We start from the raw sequence: 17,169 nt of genomic DNA on the forward strand, positions 1-17,169 counted from the left end.
GACAAATTCATGAACTTCAGCTGTATGAACAATAGATTAGTTGAATAAATAGTTGAATATTACAATAGAATAGTTGCATAAAAAGGTGCATGTACTTTACCATCACTATTTTCCACCTCATTGTATCTCTGAATGAACTTCTCTTTTCTCTTCTCATTTTGAGCTCCCATTGGTTTGGACAGATCTCTGAATGTAGCAGGGCAGGACAGATCCAGAGTCTAACACGTGGGAAATTATAACATTTTTTTTTTAAAAATCAGTATCAAAAGTTCAGCTTTTTTTAGTTTCAGGTGCATGTTAGATTTACCTCTGATGCGAAATCAGCAATGATCCAAGGAAAAACAGGATATTGCATCAAGTCATTGTATGTCCGTCCAGCAAGTGTGTTTAGATGCATAAGGTATTCAAAGTTACTGATTTCTCCTCTCTATGGAAAAAGAAGATGCATACTATCAAGAACAGAAGAAAATTAAATACAAATATGCATTCGGGATCACCTAAAATAGCTTTTATATATATATATATATATATATATATATATATATATATATATATATATATATATATATATATATATATATATATATATATAAAAATAATGGCATTTAATTAATTTACTGTAAATGCAGGATGTATATTACAAATAATAATGATTAATAATCACGTATGTAATGTACAGCAGTTAAAAATTCACACATTACCTGCCATTTAATTAGGGCAGTCTTCTCAACTGCTGCTGTCTTTCTGTATGAACACAAAAAAAAATAATTAAAGACAAATATTATTAAAAAGCTTTTACTATAATACATTTTGTGATATTTTTCTACCTTTTTTTTCAAATACACTATTTGACTACTGCAATGAGAGTTCTCAGCAGTTACAGAATTGAGTGTCTTAAATACGGTCAGTTCTGAACTGGTAATCCAAACCAAGTCGTCTATGGTTGCATAGCAACAGGTTAAGGAATAGAAAGAGCTTATGGATTTAAACTAAGGAGGGTCCGTCTTTCATCAGACACAAGGGCCAAAAGAAATATTCTTGTGGAAAACAGAGTTAACACTTTATTCAGGCATGCCTTTCCCTCCTTTAAAAGGAGTAAATAGTGCCATCTATAGGTTTTGGAAAAAAACTATAAACACAAACAATATTACCATGGAAGTTATTTTTCTCTCTAACACACAGATTACAAGTACGGTTCCTACAACAAGCCATCTAAACATGCAAAATCACAGCTGATTTGATGAACAGATTTTCACAACTTTTTGCTCCTAAAGATTTAATCACCACTTATTCCCATATATAAATGAAAAGAAAGCAAGAGAGAAAAAAAATGCAAAGTTCAATCCTAGCTAATAGGCGAAACTCTTAACGTGCCGGACTTCAAAGAACATTCTGGAAATGTAATCTGAGGGAGTGTACAAACACAAGCGCTGCAACACTTCTTTCTCCCCTTTCTTTAGTGTGAGCTCCGGTCACAGGACAATAAAACTCCTGGCACCCTGTGCAAGCGTTGCTTGGTAACTAAAGTTAAACAGGACAAAGCTTCTTTTGGAGTACAGTCTGAAGATCCTCCTCTGATTCTCAAGCAATTACTTGTGGACCTCATTTAAAAACTGTAAGTAAGAAAAACTTATTTAAGACTTCCTTCAAACCGCAAAGGAGATTAAATGAATCCTGGGTAACAAATTAATTTACCTTTAATCCTTTAGACTTTCTGAAGTTGTTGAGGCAAAAAAATAAAAACCGCACTAACAATAAAATGTTTAAAATATTCTTTAAAAAGTGCTACTGATTTAGTACAGGTACAACTAGCCACTGAACACACTGAAGCCTAATAATTTATTACAGTATAAAAAAAAAAAAAGTATATAGGAAACATAATAATTTATCATATTTTAAATACAGAAATAATTACAAATTATGAGACAGTGTCTCACTGCATTAGCTCTAATATGTTTTGGTTATGTGTAAATGCTATTGCATTAAATTTTTTTTATTGATTTAAATTTTGGTATAAATGTGAATATTCGCATCTTAAAAAGCATATCCACTGGTTAGAAAGTATATTTTTGTACCAAACGATTTCTGGTCTTAAATCATGTAGTCGCGGCATCTATTATATTTCATATGTCACGAAAATAGCAATACCATCGAATTTTCTCTTCGTTTGGAGGGGTTCAGAATGAGCGAATCACAAACAACATGAAGATGGATCACGCCGATGGTCAGCTCTCTGTAATTGCACCTCTCGGATGCAACGGATTCAAAAACAAAAGGTCTAATAGAAACAGGACGAACCGTATTAGCCCATCTACCAATGTGATTAATGAGTCGCCAAAGGCCTTACAATGCAGCCACTCCTCCTTTTTAATGGGAAGATATGAAGGGAGCGAGTTTAAATCTCTTTCCAGTGTCATTTATCAAAGTACTGATTTGACTCTCTCCACACAGTCACAAGGACTGCTAGCGCCGCCCCGGATCAATCAGACGGAACACAAACAGCTTTTCCCACAATATGTGTTGGGTGCTCGCCGTATCCACTGTTATCTAGTATTAGCCTTAATTAGAGAACGACATTATCCTAAAACATCCCTTTAGGGTGAGTTGGGTGAGTGAGTCGGTTGTAAACATTACACCCCTTTCATTCCCCAAACGGCCCGACACTTCTGCGCCCCCCGATACAGCCTGCGGGCATACATGATACCTCTTTCCCTATGCAAACAACTAACCTGTCCCATCATTAAGTCATACATGTTTAAAGCTACAAGGTCCTGAGATAATAATTACATGACTTGAGTTAAGAATTAATCAAATTGATGCTTCAGAAGTGCTTAACCATTAATCTGTGTTTATACAGCTCCATGGCTAAAGGAAAGAGAGCAGGTGGAGCCAAAGGTACGAAGATCACATTGAAAATGGCTAAAAATGCTCTCAGAGTAACTCCAGATGGCAAACTACGACTTGATCTGAGCAACGTAGGCATCGCTACGTTTCCCAAATGCCTTCTAAAGTTAAGAAACGTAGAAGAACTTGACCTGAGCCGCAACAAATTGAAAATAATCCCAGAATTCATTGGCCAGCTGACTGGACTGCGTTGGTTAGACCTTCACAGCAACCAAATTGAACAACTGCCCGAAAGCATTGGACTCCTGGGATCTCTGCTCTACCTCAACCTCTGTAACAACAATCTGGACGGTTTATCGCCTGACGTAGGAAGTTTGAGAAACCTCCAGGTTCTCAATTTGGGAATGAATCGTCTAAACGCCCTGCCTCCCACTTTGGCCACACTGACAAACCTGACGGAGCTGGGACTTTTTGATAACTTGTTCACACAGATGCCAGAATGCTTAAACGTGCTGCCTAACCTAACGAAGCTGAACACCAAACGCAACCCTGTTTCCTACACACAGCGAGACGGCAAAGATCCTGATTCTGTGAAGACAACAGGAAATCTGTTTTTGTTGAGAGAAGGAGATTTGTGCCACCCTTGTCTTGAGAGGTGCAGAAGGAAAAAGCTGCTTGAGAGGTCGCAAAGAAAGAGTAATTTTTCAGGGCTGATCTCGCCAAACTCAGTAGCTCGAGGTAATCAAGAAAACTGGCGGCAGCAAACTACTAGCTCACCTCCAAGCTTTCAAAAAGGACAAGCCAGACCTGTCGGAGATACCAACACATTGTCTTTTTTGAATAGCCTTAATATATAATGACACTATACATTAACCTTTATTTCTCCTCCTGTACTATTAGGAACTGAACTGCAGGTTTTGCAAATACTGTTAGACCATTTACGTAGAGAATAAATAAAAATGTGTGTCAAAAAAAACTACAACAAAGTTAACTTCAACTAAGGCTAAAGTTATGAAATTAAAAATAGTTTCACTGTGCCTCTCAAATATATAGTTTCCTATAGAATTACAAATGTACAAATATGTGAATATGTACATTAACAACAAATATTTAAATGTGTATATACATTATTCTCTATCAACCAAGTGGTTCCTGGATCTGTAATCTTTATAGTATCATTAAAAATATATGTGTCAAATGACTGTGTATTTCTTACTGTAGGAAAACAACTTTGGTTTTAAAGCCGATGGGAAACAATCAATATTAAGTCCATTCCCTCTTCATCTTGTCAAAAAGTCAGGGGAACTAAACATGATAAAACTAAATTGAGCAGAAATTGAAATGGTGAGTTAAGGAATGATAATTTGAACCAAAACAACATCTGAAATAACGAATAGGTAGTAAGCTTATGGCACCCTTGCAGACAATTAGCAACTATAAAATTGTGAGCTGTATTGGCTGCTGATGACTTTGAAAAGTTACTGAGGCCGTTTTAATTGGTAGGAAGTGCTGAAGATGCAGTAATTGAAGTTTCAGTGTAGTGCCGGGATATTGTTTAGGGGATTGAGAGTCTTCCTGTCAATAGTTAACCGCAAACATAAGAGAATGTGTTTTCTGGAAACTTCGAAACCACAAAACTCTGTCTGTTTCAATATAAAAGCATCACAGTCTCTCTAACTGAAAAGGCAGCTGTCTGCGAGATCGGGCAGATGCTTTTGACACTCACCTCACATTAAGTACAGTCTCTCCCCTTCCCTTTAATGAGGAGACCACAGAGCACAGCCTAGAAAGAAGAACAAAGAGAGAGAAAAAAAATCAAGATAAATCAATTTATTCTGTCACAATTCTTTGCCTGTCTGAAACACAAGCACCTTCTTGTTTTACCTTTTATATGCATTGACATGGTCATTGTTGAAGAATACCAGGTAAACTGAAGTTCCGTTCTTTAAGAATATTTCCAGAGCATTGTCCTAGCATCATCAAGAATACCAATAGAACAGAATAAATGAACAAGAGTTATAAGATATATCAATGAATAAAATGAATTATTGTGATCTCTGTGAAGCTCACCTCAAGCAGAAAGCGCATGAAATTGGCCTCTTTGATGTCATCATATGACCAGCGTTTGCAGCTTGGACTCACAGAGTTCTTCTCTTTACTCATCATGTTGCAAATATATGAGTCTCTGACACTATAAGTATAAGAACATTTAAGATGCTATTAAATCTATTTGAAAGTATTGCATTTTAATATTCCATATATTCAATTTCTTTAAACTTACAAGTTATCTTATCTGCTGTCTTTTAATACTAAAATAACTAATTATGACATAATTATATATGCAATAAAATATTTAGAAAAATACAAACCTTATTTCCAACTTGAAAATAAATTAAATATTTTAAATGTGTCTAAGTATTCTAAAAATCAATATACACTACTGTTTAAGTTTCTCAATAAATAAATACACACTACCATTTAAAAATTTCTCATTAAGATTATTTGTTAAATTAATTAATACTTTTGAGCAAGGATGCGTTAAACTATTCAAAAGTGACCAGAAATGTTACAAAGTATTTCAATTTCAAATAAATTCTTTCGAGCTTTGCGTTTAATATAAAAAAATATGGAAAACATATTCCATGTTTCCACATAAATATCAAGCAGAATCTTTACAATTAATAAATATTTATTGAGCACCAAATCAGATGATTCTTCAGAAAGTGATCCAGCATGCTGTCACTGAACAAATTCAGGTTCCCACTTCTAATCTTTTATAATGCATTAATAGTTATGCATAATGAGTTTTTTAATTCTAATAATGTTTCACAATTTTACAATCAAATGCGTTCAAAATAATAATAAATGTAACCTTAGTGAGCATAAGTGACCTCTTTCAAAAACATAAAAAAAAATTCACCAAGCCCAAACTTTTGAACAGTAGTGTGAGTAGAGAGTTATGCTGAGGAAAAAAACAGTAGCTTTACTTGGTCTGATGATGGATTCTACAACACACATCTCCTGTGGAGGTCAAGGTGAAGCCCTCGCATACGTAGAGGTCAGCTTTGCCAAACAACAGCACTCCTTCGGTCAGCACATGACCACTGACGACCACCACACAGTGTTTGGCTTTGACCTGAGGTATGAACACATTACAACAGACAGCATGGGTACCAAGTAGCACATACAGGAATCCGTATTGTGCACTGAACTGTTTAAAATAAAGCTGTAATTTGTTTCACATGCTGCCAAATTCAATGAATGAGTAAACACAATGTCAAGCCAAGTTTTCAACAGTTGTACGAAGTGTCACTGCAGCCTGCCTTCTGGATTGTGCCCTGGGGCTAACGTGTCAAAGAAGCGCCACCCCGGTCTTGATTGATCACTGTTACCACTTCATTATCTAAACAACACGGCGGAGAGACAAAAATCAAAGGGAGAAAAAGGCAAGATGCTGAATGAATGGGGTGTTTGTGAAACGGGGCCAATCTTCCGCAGGCAGACTTCGCACGAAACCTCTCGATTATGCACGGTTAATTGTATTGTCTCCCTTCATTTCACACCAAGCAGCTGCACCTGGCCTCAGCCCTGAGTCACCACGACTCTGGGCTCCGGGGATCCGCGTCCCCAAAACATATGGGGTCCAGCCGTACTGCCAGCCGCTCCACAATTAATACAAATCAAATCAAAGCCTCCTCTCCATGCAAGCGCCCGCTCTCTGGTGCAGAGAGAGGGCCCCACTGTTTATTACCAGAATTAATCAATGACACAGCAACAATAGCAACATGCTAATTGATTAAGGCCCTGTTTGAATATATGGTCCACCTGGTGGTGTTATGGTTTCAAACTAAGCTATATAACAGAATCAGCTTTGACCTGAGTCAGTCCTAATTCTGTCTGGTCTTGGGGATTTACAACAAAAACATTTTACACCTTGCTAGAGCATGTTTTTAAGAGTGCTTGTGATACTGCATTTAAGAAAAATATTACATATGCACCAGCCATCAACTATAGCCATGATTGAAACAAAAGGTAGTCAGTTAATAATTATTTAAATGCCTAGTATTATATCTTATTTCTTCACTGAAATTATATTATACATAAAAGGTATACATAAGAGTGCAAATGTTATATACATATTATATATTTATAAATAAATTTACTTTTTGAAGCTTTAACTGACAAACCACACATACAGATATTGTGGGGCATATACATAACAAGAACAAGAACAATTATTATTATATAAATGACGCATATCTTCGTGTGTCGTTTGACTGTTTAATGACTTTTAATTAATTTTGATCCTATTATTTTTATTATTATTATTATTATCATCATCATTATTATTATTATATTACTATTATTATTACAAAAGTGAATAATAATAACAATAATAATGATGATGATGACGATGATGATAATAATAATAATAATAATAATAATAATAATAATAATAATAATAATAGAAAATAGTCACTTTTTATTTTAGTTTTTTTACTTTTTTGGGCACCTTTATGCAAATTATATAAGATGGGTTCAAACTCACATTGCCCAATTGAGCACCAAACGCCACACCTCAGCTCCATATAAATGCAATAATTAACAACACATAATACTGCATCTCTGAAATTATTGAAATAACTTTGAGAAATAATGAAAAGCTAAGCCTCCGTAGACATGGTGCCTGTAAATTACAGTCATCACATTGCCTCTGGAATTGAGGCGTAGGCTGTGTTAAGAGTGTGCATTTCTATATTAATAAGTATGGAGAGGGCAATTCAGCTGACACGCAGCACAGCAGGACACACCACAGACTGAATGAATACAAGACAGCAGACATCACCCCCTACTGTTCCTTATTAATACTTCTGTCAGCCACTCTCTGCCCTGTTAATGCTGAAGATTGCTGTCAGGCTCAGCACATACCCACTCACAGCTGTCTGCACAAGAATGTGTTTTCTGTACCAAAGGAATATGACTCCAGGCGAATATGGGTCACTCTCACCTCTTCACAGGGTTCCAACTCCTTTAGTATGAGTTGAGTATCCATGCACTGCTCTGAGAAATCCTCGGGCAGAGGTGAGACTTCATTCAAGATGGGGAAAAAGGTCAAATGCTGACAGTCTAAACCGTGCTCCTCCTCAACCTCTCGGCTTGCTTCGCACAGTATCCTGGGGTCTGGGATGCACACAACAATACGCACTTTTAAAGAAATACGCTGATAACACTGTTGCGGCACAATATAAAACATGTTTAAATACTGATCACAAAACTGGAAAAAACAAACAAACTGTGATACCTGAATCAGCCTCGATAACTTCAGTGGCTCTTTTGCTTTCTTCAACAAGATTCTTCTGAATGAGGCCTGAAGCCAGTGTTGGCATCTATTTAAAATAAATATATATACATTTTACAGAAAAGATTTTACATTTACATTTTACATTTTTTAATATATACAGTATATTTTGTATATTTATTGTTATAAATTAAAAATAATCATATATATAATTTAAAATAAATAATATTTTTTTAAAGCACAGAATATTATGCTATTAACATTTTTCAGCCAGAAATGATTCTTTTTATTACTGCTGTGCAATGATTAATCGCAATGAATCGCTTCCACAATAAAAGCATTTGCTGATAAAATATATATGTGTGTGTGTGTGTGTGTGTGTGTGTGTGTGTGTACTGTGGATATTTATTATGTGTAAAGACACATACATACAGTGTATATTTTGAAAATGTTTAGATGTACATATTTATATTTATGTACTTTAGATTATATATATATTTTATATAAATATTTTATATTTTTAAGTTTTTATATGTACATAATAAATATACACAATACACAAACATTATGTAAACAAAAACTAGATATTTTTTTGGATGCGATTAATTATTGCCCAGTTTATGTACGGTGTCAACAGCTCACCCTTTTGGATCGACGTAGCTGTTTTCTGCGAATTCGGGATCGTGTTCGGTTGCGCCCCTCTGCAGTGTTCTGCACCCAACCTTGTTTGAGGAAGACTCCTGGACCAGGGCCAAAGAGACCCCTCTCTCTAAGCAAGTCTTCCTCTATTCTTAGCCACTGAACGGCCAGACGATCATTCTCACTATGCATCATCTACAGAAAACACAAAAGCAAATCAATTAATTTTTGGTTGTTGGATTCCTGAGCACACCATTATAAATATTAATGGTAAAAAAAAAAGAAACCTGTGCGTGACTCCTCAACATGCTGTCAAATATTGTCTCACAAGTTTGCCAGTGTGCTTCCATGTCCAAGACGAACCCCTAATAGCAACAAACACACACGACATGCGCACATATGATGGTACATAAAGAAGGTGAACAAACAGACAGTTATATGTATGTAAACGGTCCTCTGTAGCTATTAGGTTTGCACACAGTTACAATAACATTTCGCAAATTGCATTCATGTGGGAAAAACAAGCTAGTGGCTATTTAACCATACAATAAAGCTGTCTCCAATAGTCCTCAGTGTGCTCTAATTAACTTAAAGTATAATATAAGCGCAGTGTGAGGTGGCTGCTGGCCCTGCGCCATGCTCTGTGTCCTGCTGATTTATTGTACTGATAGGCATTAGCCCTTCAGGAAGCCTGTGTACTTCACCACCGACCTGCTCATATCCAGATTTACTTAAAGGCTCATTAAACCAATCATCACAGTGGTGTCCTATCGGAGCCGGCCCAACAGCCACACTGACTGCAGTTCGGAGACTAGAGGTGAACCGTAACAATACTGAGTCCGGCACTGCTTATAGCGAAGCCACAAGATAAATCTGAAATGATTTAAAGGTCTAACTGCATCAAAATGTTTTCCAAAAGTCTTATCTGAACATTTTGTGTTTTGTTTTAATTCGCTATCTTTTTGGTGCATCTACTAAATGCATACTTGAGGTCAATGAATAGTACAATACATATATAAACAATACATTTTGACCAATTTGTAGAAATGTTATTATTTCATAAATACAGCAAATTAAATGATCTGTTGTAAAATAATAAAACTTGAAATTTCTAATTTCTGCAGGTAAGGACATTTAAAACATTTTAAAAACATTAATATTACATATTGCAATAAAAGTTATTTTACAGTGGCAACTCAATTTACTTTCCCCTACATAACCATCGCTGCTTTGTATGCCAGAGCAAAATTAGACAATCCAACAAAAATTCAGTAAAAATGCAATTTGGGTACTTGGAAAGAAAAACAGTTACAAGTTATAAAACTAGGAGGAAAAAAAGAAAATTGTGCATTTTGTGTGTGCTAAATGGATGGCTGGGATTAAGAAGTGTTACAAAGGAGTTCAAAGGAGTAATTACGGCCCTGTGTTGACAGATAAACACTGAATCATCGCCTAATCGTATTCTTTTATTTAGAGAATCATAAGTAATATATAGCATTAATTACTCCATTTACCCAAACAGCAAACTTATTGGCCTTGTACGCGCGCCACATTAAACAGCATCCCCTCTGCAATTAACATCACACTGATTTCCATTTTAATTACTTTCCACAGAAAAAGACTACCTTTGATGATAACATAACATAATGTCAGCTTCATTTTAGGCTGTTGGTGAATGTGTAATAAACTTAACTTGATCATTAGCTATGTTAATTATCTTTCCATTATGAAGATATAATTAGTTCGTAGCATATATCTGAAATGAATCCAGAGGAAAGTTTGCCCTGTGCCGTTCTGTAAGGGTAAGTTCTCTGGTGTACAGGCAACTGGATTAGACTGTGTGTGTTAAATAAACGTTTTAAAACGCTGAAATTGACTTAGCTCCTATTAGACAGAAATGATGTAATAGTAACAAATAACTAGTACAAATAATTACGGTCAACATCATCAATTAAAAAGACAACTAACCAGCAAAAAAATTCACTTTTTACTTACGTTTTCCTCTATGCAGGGAGAAATTAAATACTAATATTAGGAGTAAAACTAATAGTCCAAATTATTTTTACAGTACTATCAAATTAAATTAGAGGAAAGTGTACATTGTAAGAGCTATTTAAATATGATTAAAAAAAAAAAGGTCCTCATTAGATGCAAATTGTGAACAAATAGCATTTCAAATAACAATTCAAACATATGAGGAAAAAATGACTAAAATCCAATTCTAAAGTATTATCTTGTTGCACATGTTTCCATAACATAGCAGAAAAAAAGCTTATATTCATAATATTTCAATATAGCAGTACGAATATTTCTGAATATTTATACCCCTGCATTTCTATTCATTAATATTCTATTATTTCTATTATTTGAGCAGCTAACACTTAGCTAAATCGTTCTCAACTGAATTTTCTTTTCATAAGATAAAGATCACTTTCTCAGAAAACCTGAAAGTACGATCTGATGACTGTGTGCACCTCATGATGTGTTTATGACGACTATCCAGGAGAAATTCAAAATCCACAAAACTCTCAGCAAATTTCAAGCAGCACGTTTCTGAGGAGAACAATTCATCAAGACAGCTGATAGGCTGTCACGAGCTGATATGATACAGAGTAACACAAAATGAATGTTTTCATCGGATCGGGACTGCCTATAATTACCGCCCCCTGTTTCTGAGGCGGAGACGGAGATAGCAGCAGTTGCAAAGAAACAGCAATTTCATGCCCTTGTGCCTGAGTAATATCTCTGTGCAGCCTTTTCCAGATGGCGACGTCTTCAGCAGTGGGAACTAATGATGTGGGCCGCGTTTCGGGGGGGAAAAACAACAATAACAGCGTCTTTAACCTTCAACAGCAAACGCAATGTTCTAGTGAGTGTTCCCATGGAAAAAATTAACAAATATCAATTACATTGCCCACTGAGGTGTATTCAGCTGTAATAATCCAAATTGATTTAGAGACAGGATTGAGACAGTGCCACGGGGTAGGTGGCAGCTTCCGGTTGCGGTGACATTGGGATGGTGTGAGGGCAGCTGTGAAGGAATTCTTATCGACTAAACCAATCACTTTCTGTCTGTCCGTAATAGAGCACAGTACACTCAGCAAAGGGGTTCTATACACGCGTCGCTTCAGGGCACTGAAATATAACAGAAAATGTGTTGTAACAACTAGACCGTCCTACCTCAGGAGTGCCGACTGTATCCTTCCCAAACCTCTTCTGCACAGATTGCAATGCACTGCTGAGACGTCCTGCTCTCCTCTGGTGACCACCGTTTGCTTTTTTCTTTTGAGAGTCTGAAAAAAACATTTAAATATGAAAATCATCGTCTAATTTTGCAACTAATATCCACTATCCTCCATTACTAATATCCACCTAAAGTCTCCTCATTTACGTTAAATCCAATCAAACCTAAAGCAAGTGGATCGAAATAAAGTGGCTGAGAGAAATTTCGAATGTTGACACACAAGCAGTGACTGACCTATAAAAAGCTGCCAAGCTTTCATGGCCGTCTCCTCCCACAGAGGGCTCACATCACCCATAGAAACCTGGCTCTCCTTGCTGCCCGGTTTAGCAGACAGGTCAATTTTATAGGCCTCCTCTAGCGCCTGTCTTCGTTCCTGCAAGATTCTGTTCCAGGTGCTTTCCACAAGCAGCATCAGCTCTGACTCAACTACAAGGATCACAACCATATTCAAAACATTTCATTTCACTTGTGTGAAAATAAAATCAAATAAGTAAATATATACAGTATATAAAAAAAGTAAAACGGACCTTCCGCTGAATCTGTGACTTTGGTCTGCGATATAATCTGGCTGCTCTTGTGTGGGAAAATATGCCTCCAGATGTTTCTTGCAGGTTTTTTATGGACTTCACAGCCAAACCCTTCAAGAAAGCTAAAAGAAAGCATATATATATATATACACACACACACATATACACATATGTTATATATGTTCAGACATTTAAGATTTAGAAAAATGTTCAATTTTAAATAATTATATTAAACAAGATGTTATTTTACATCTTTAAATGAAATTAATTCAATAGCAGCATTGCACATTCAAAAACATACAGTCTAACTACTACCAAACCTTGATTCATATTATAATAATTTTAGGGTTGCAAATAATGTTTCATACAATACAAAAAGTGCCACTATCACTAACTAGGAAACCCACCTGCCAGAGCGAATAAGGACGAGGCAGTGCATGAGACAGCTGATGAAGTGGACATTGGCATTGTATGTTGCCATGATCACATCCCAGTGCAGTTGTAACAGGCGAATTGTTTGAATAATGAGTTCCTGCTCTGCTTGAGTCTGTCTGGGTCGAGACAGGAAGTAAAGTAGGGCTCGGTTTAAGTTTTTGTATAGAACGCCGACCGTTACGTCCCGATGATCATGAACTCTCTCTAGTGCCTGATGTCAATACAAACATGAAGTGTAAATATGGGTTTCTTTAGGTGTAACACAATAATACAACATGAAATAATAAATGATAATGTATTATAATAAACTCACCACTGATATCTGTTCAGCCATGAAGACCAGGAGGTTCTCTGGTTCTACCACAAACATTCCAGAGTAGAGTTTTTCCACTAGCATTTTACAGAAGAATTCCACGTTCTCAACCAAAACAGCAGTTTTTCCTTCCTGCTTGGTCCTAGATGAATCTAGGGAGAACATAGAGGTACATGTGAGTGGTATAAAGTTTTTATAGAATCTCACATTAAAGTTTTATATGGTGTCTGATATATTTTACCATCTCTAGTCACGTGAGTTGAATGGCCCTCTTCCTGTCCTGTCATGTGGATGATGTCCATCACAAACTCCAGGAGTTCAGTCTGAAAGCTCTGCCTTTGCTCTTGAAAGACACCATCCGGAGAAAACTAAACACAAAATATTATTAAAATAATGCTGAAAAATTTCTTGAGAAAAAAAGGTCTTCAGTATAGTCCACAAAAGCACTGGCTTGACTGTATAAACTGCTAGATGTCATCCCCCAGTGTATGTGCATCTCATCATCAAAACTGAGCAAAGAGTGGCACCTTATGGAGGAAAAATATTATACACAACATAATATGCTGGTTTAACGGCTCAGACGAGACTGCACAGAAATAGCAGAAGATTTTATTATTAAACAGTAGGCTACTTAAAAATTAACAGTAAGTATAATGTTTATTACAATCATAAGGATTATTATAAAAACAAAAACTAAAGACAGTATAATTGATAAACAATAGTAAGTAAATTATTATTGTTTTTTATTATTGTTATCATATTATTTAGTATGGTTATTTATATTAACAACATGTATACAGACTGTGTACTTAATGAATCGTAGATCCACAATATTGCAACAAAAAAAAAAGTTGTTTGAATTATTAAATGTTAACATTTTCCATCCCTTACCTCTAACAGTTGTATTAAAGGATGAAACCCATCTTTGACAGGAATGTTAATGAGACTGTCCATCAAGAGGATGCGGATGAAGTCACACACCTGCTTCCTGCCTGGGTGGGAGGGGCGGAGCAAGGGGGGCTCCACCACTACTTCACCGCTTTCTTTGATACCCTGGACACCTGTAGAGCTCTGTAAGAGAAGCAGAATATCACTTCTGTAAAATGCTTTCCTATGAGGCAAAAAAAAGTCTCTTAGGTATATTTTTAAATGCCGTATAAAAAGGTACAGTCCCCAAAGACTCACCTCTGGGGTTTCAAAGGGGAAAACAGCACTGGCCAGTGAAATAATGAAATCAGAGGAGGTCCAGAGAGGATCTTGAGGAAACAAACTGTTCACCAGGCAGAGAAACTGCATGACACTACCCGGGTAATGAACTTCCCAGCCATCTGCACTTCCTGTTACAGGCTTTTTAGAGTAATACAAATACACAACCTGAGATTATGATGACATAGAAAATGCCTGTATGTAACTAAATTATGCAACCTGTTTCCAATAAGTGATTGTAATCATGCCAATTGCCCTTTAAAGGATATGTACATGATTACATTTAGCCGTCTGTATTGCCTTTTTTGAGCACTAGGAGGTGCAATCCCTTATTATGCTTTATATAATCTAAATGCTATCTGTAAAAGTATATGGCAATGGCAATGTTATTTATAAAGTAATATGTACTAGCGCCAGAGTTGACCAATGTGATTTACAAAAAAAAACACCAATAACAAAATAAAATAAAAAAAAATAAATAAATAAATAAAAAGACAAAGACTGCTTTAACCAGAATTAAAAGGTTTTTAAACCTTAGGTTTTTAGACTTAAAAATAATCACTGACAATTCTAATTAAAATATATGATACACATCATGTTATGGCAATAAATTTAGTAATTTAGATACACTTACCTTGGTAATGATAACTTTAACCAACTCTAAAAGGACACAAGCAGCATCTGCACATAGCTGAACACCCTCAGATCCATTACTGCAGTTGTCAATCAAACTCTGCAGCATCGTATCAACATCTACCTGCCATCCAAAAGAAAAAGCATGGAATAAACTTACTCATAAATCACCAAATGATGAAATATACATGCCGATACAATATATTCTGACATATCAGAAAATTATGTGACCTTTACCTGCCCAGCAGGCACCTGGAAATTAGATTTTCCAATAAGAAGTGCAGCGATTGCTCCATAAACCTGAGGCAGGTGGATGTGGTTGACAAGAAGCTTCTGCAAAACTTCAAATCCCGGGCAGATACAGCTCAAACATTCAAACGACCATGAGCGAGACTTCAAATTATCTAAAATAAATGTAAAAATTGTTACATTCATGTAAATTGTTTCAGTACTGTATATGTCCATCACAAGCATTCTTTTTAACATTTTATCTGGAATTACCTGTGATATTGATGGGCATATCCATGGTCTCTACTAATGTTCCCGGTGACACACCCTCTCTGAACTTGGCCAGGATATTTGGATATGATAGGAAGTGAGTAAGCAGTGTAAGCACCAGTAGCACTGTACTGTTGTGGATGTGGCCCTGTAAGAACAGGAGGAACCAATCGGATCCCAATGCGAAGAATACCTCTTCCTGATTACTGTCATTTAAGAAACACAGGATTAAATTATCTGTCAGTGGGTTCATAAAAACATAAAGATTTTGTGTTGTTGCATTGCTAAACTTGACTCACATGCTTGAAGTGTTTGAGATGATTAGAGAAGACAGCATAGAGAGCAACTGGTTCCTAATCCAAACTGACCTCCCAGGAGTCTGACTCCAGCCTAGAGCCACAAAGAGTATAAAGAGTAAGGAGTGAGCTTCCCTCAAAACTTTCAAGATTTTGGAACAGAGCGCAACTCTAAATGTGAATGTTTATTCAAAAATTGCTACCTTGTGATTGATCATCAAAATCCAAATCAGAGAAAGTGCTTTTCTCATTCAAAGTTGGAGGCAAAAGACTATGCACTAAGAAGAGTCCAAGCCTGATTGAACAAACAGGAATGTCAAGAAATCACAATGACTGAAGTATCATTATTAGTTCAGTGTCTTATATCTTTGGTGATTTTTTCTAAAATTGTCTGATAGTCAATTATAAATTGATTTAAATAAAAAAAAAAAAAAACCTATAAAAGTTAACAAACATGCCTCTTTATGTCTGTGGTGTTGAAATGTTCTTCGAGGAGGGATTTAATGATGGTGCAGATGACTGACACCTTCCTGCGGGTCACACTGTTGTCATGCAGCAGGATCAGGAGTTTGCTCATCATGTTGAGTCTGTGCATGACTTCAGCATTCTGTTGACTCCCACTGGAAACAAACTCACAGTCAGAAACATCTATACAAAGCAAACAGCACAGACATGGCTGCATGATTAAAAAACAGGAAGTTTCACCTTGACTTCAGGATATCAACAAAATGATTTAAAACACAAATATCAAGATTTTCTGGAGCACTCTGCCACACCTACAGGAAAAAGAAACAAGAAACTTGAAGAAATTACAATACTTTTGAAATTTCACATCTTGCGAAACAACTGCTAGAAACAAAATTAGAATCAGAGTTCCCTCTGAATTTTCCTGTTAGTTTTTAGAACTGCAGAAAATAAGGTCTGTAGTTAAAACTTTCCCCTTGTTGCTATATAACGTTGATTATGCAGTCACATCTCAGACATGACTTTAGCAACTGCTCTGTGCTCAAAAAATGTAAAATATGTACATCAGTTAAAAGGTTATGGTCAGTAAGATTTTTCTTCTAAAATAATTATGATTTAGCAAAGACACATGTAATTGACCAAAAACATAAGTGACTATAAAGATATTTATAATGTACAAAATAATTATATTTCAAATAAAGGCTGCTCTTTTGAACTTTCTATTCATTAAAGAATTATAAATCCTAAATAATAGTGTATCTATTTCTATG

At 35.9% G+C, this 17,169-nt stretch overlaps 2 protein-coding genes across 2 annotated transcripts in view; one reads left to right on the forward strand and one right to left on the reverse strand.

Moving 5' to 3' along the window:
• wdfy4 (WDFY family member 4) overlaps nucleotides 1–17,169 on the reverse strand; it is a 41,058-nt gene that overhangs the window by 9,393 nt on the left and 14,496 nt on the right. Inside the window, exons 26-51 of the mRNA XM_043254840.1 lie at nucleotides 16,640–16,710; nucleotides 16,393–16,554; nucleotides 16,138–16,229; nucleotides 15,938–16,028; nucleotides 15,642–15,844; nucleotides 15,378–15,544; nucleotides 15,142–15,264; nucleotides 14,487–14,648; nucleotides 14,193–14,372; nucleotides 13,543–13,669; nucleotides 13,302–13,453; nucleotides 12,961–13,199; nucleotides 12,554–12,675; nucleotides 12,261–12,452; nucleotides 11,963–12,075; nucleotides 9,070–9,147; nucleotides 8,786–8,977; nucleotides 8,147–8,231; nucleotides 7,853–8,025; nucleotides 5,832–5,980; nucleotides 4,915–5,035; nucleotides 4,729–4,814; nucleotides 4,571–4,627; nucleotides 702–744; nucleotides 308–427; nucleotides 101–218 (exon numbers count right to left, since the gene is read on the reverse strand). Coding sequence (XP_043110775.1) covers nucleotides 101–218; nucleotides 308–427; nucleotides 702–744; nucleotides 4,571–4,627; nucleotides 4,729–4,814; nucleotides 4,915–5,035; nucleotides 5,832–5,980; nucleotides 7,853–8,025; nucleotides 8,147–8,231; nucleotides 8,786–8,977; nucleotides 9,070–9,147; nucleotides 11,963–12,075; nucleotides 12,261–12,452; nucleotides 12,554–12,675; nucleotides 12,961–13,199; nucleotides 13,302–13,453; nucleotides 13,543–13,669; nucleotides 14,193–14,372; nucleotides 14,487–14,648; nucleotides 15,142–15,264; nucleotides 15,378–15,544; nucleotides 15,642–15,844; nucleotides 15,938–16,028; nucleotides 16,138–16,229; nucleotides 16,393–16,554; nucleotides 16,640–16,710 — 3,418 coding nt within the window. The remainder of the gene's footprint in view (nucleotides 1–100; nucleotides 219–307; nucleotides 428–701; nucleotides 745–4,570; nucleotides 4,628–4,728; nucleotides 4,815–4,914; nucleotides 5,036–5,831; nucleotides 5,981–7,852; nucleotides 8,026–8,146; nucleotides 8,232–8,785; nucleotides 8,978–9,069; nucleotides 9,148–11,962; nucleotides 12,076–12,260; nucleotides 12,453–12,553; nucleotides 12,676–12,960; nucleotides 13,200–13,301; nucleotides 13,454–13,542; nucleotides 13,670–14,192; nucleotides 14,373–14,486; nucleotides 14,649–15,141; nucleotides 15,265–15,377; nucleotides 15,545–15,641; nucleotides 15,845–15,937; nucleotides 16,029–16,137; nucleotides 16,230–16,392; nucleotides 16,555–16,639; nucleotides 16,711–17,169) is intronic.
• On the forward strand, nucleotides 1,326–4,558 carry lrrc18a (leucine rich repeat containing 18a). Its single transcript, XM_043254844.1, has 2 exons — nucleotides 1,326–1,615; nucleotides 2,858–4,558. Exon 2 carries the CDS (start codon nucleotides 2,862–2,864, stop codon nucleotides 3,699–3,701), a length of 840 nt encoding a protein of 279 aa, XP_043110779.1. The 5' UTR covers nucleotides 1,326–1,615; nucleotides 2,858–2,861; the 3' UTR covers nucleotides 3,702–4,558.

This window comes from Puntigrus tetrazona, chromosome 13 (assembly GCF_018831695.1).
Source record: "Puntigrus tetrazona isolate hp1 chromosome 13, ASM1883169v1, whole genome shotgun sequence".
NCBI lineage: Eukaryota > Metazoa > Chordata > Actinopteri > Cypriniformes > Cyprinidae > Puntigrus > Puntigrus tetrazona.

Excerpts from the sequence above, each read along its gene's own strand:
- lrrc18a (XM_043254844.1), top strand. The coding sequence starts at position 2,862 with ATGGCTAAAGGAAAGAGAGCAGGTGGAGCCAAAGGTACGAAGATCACA.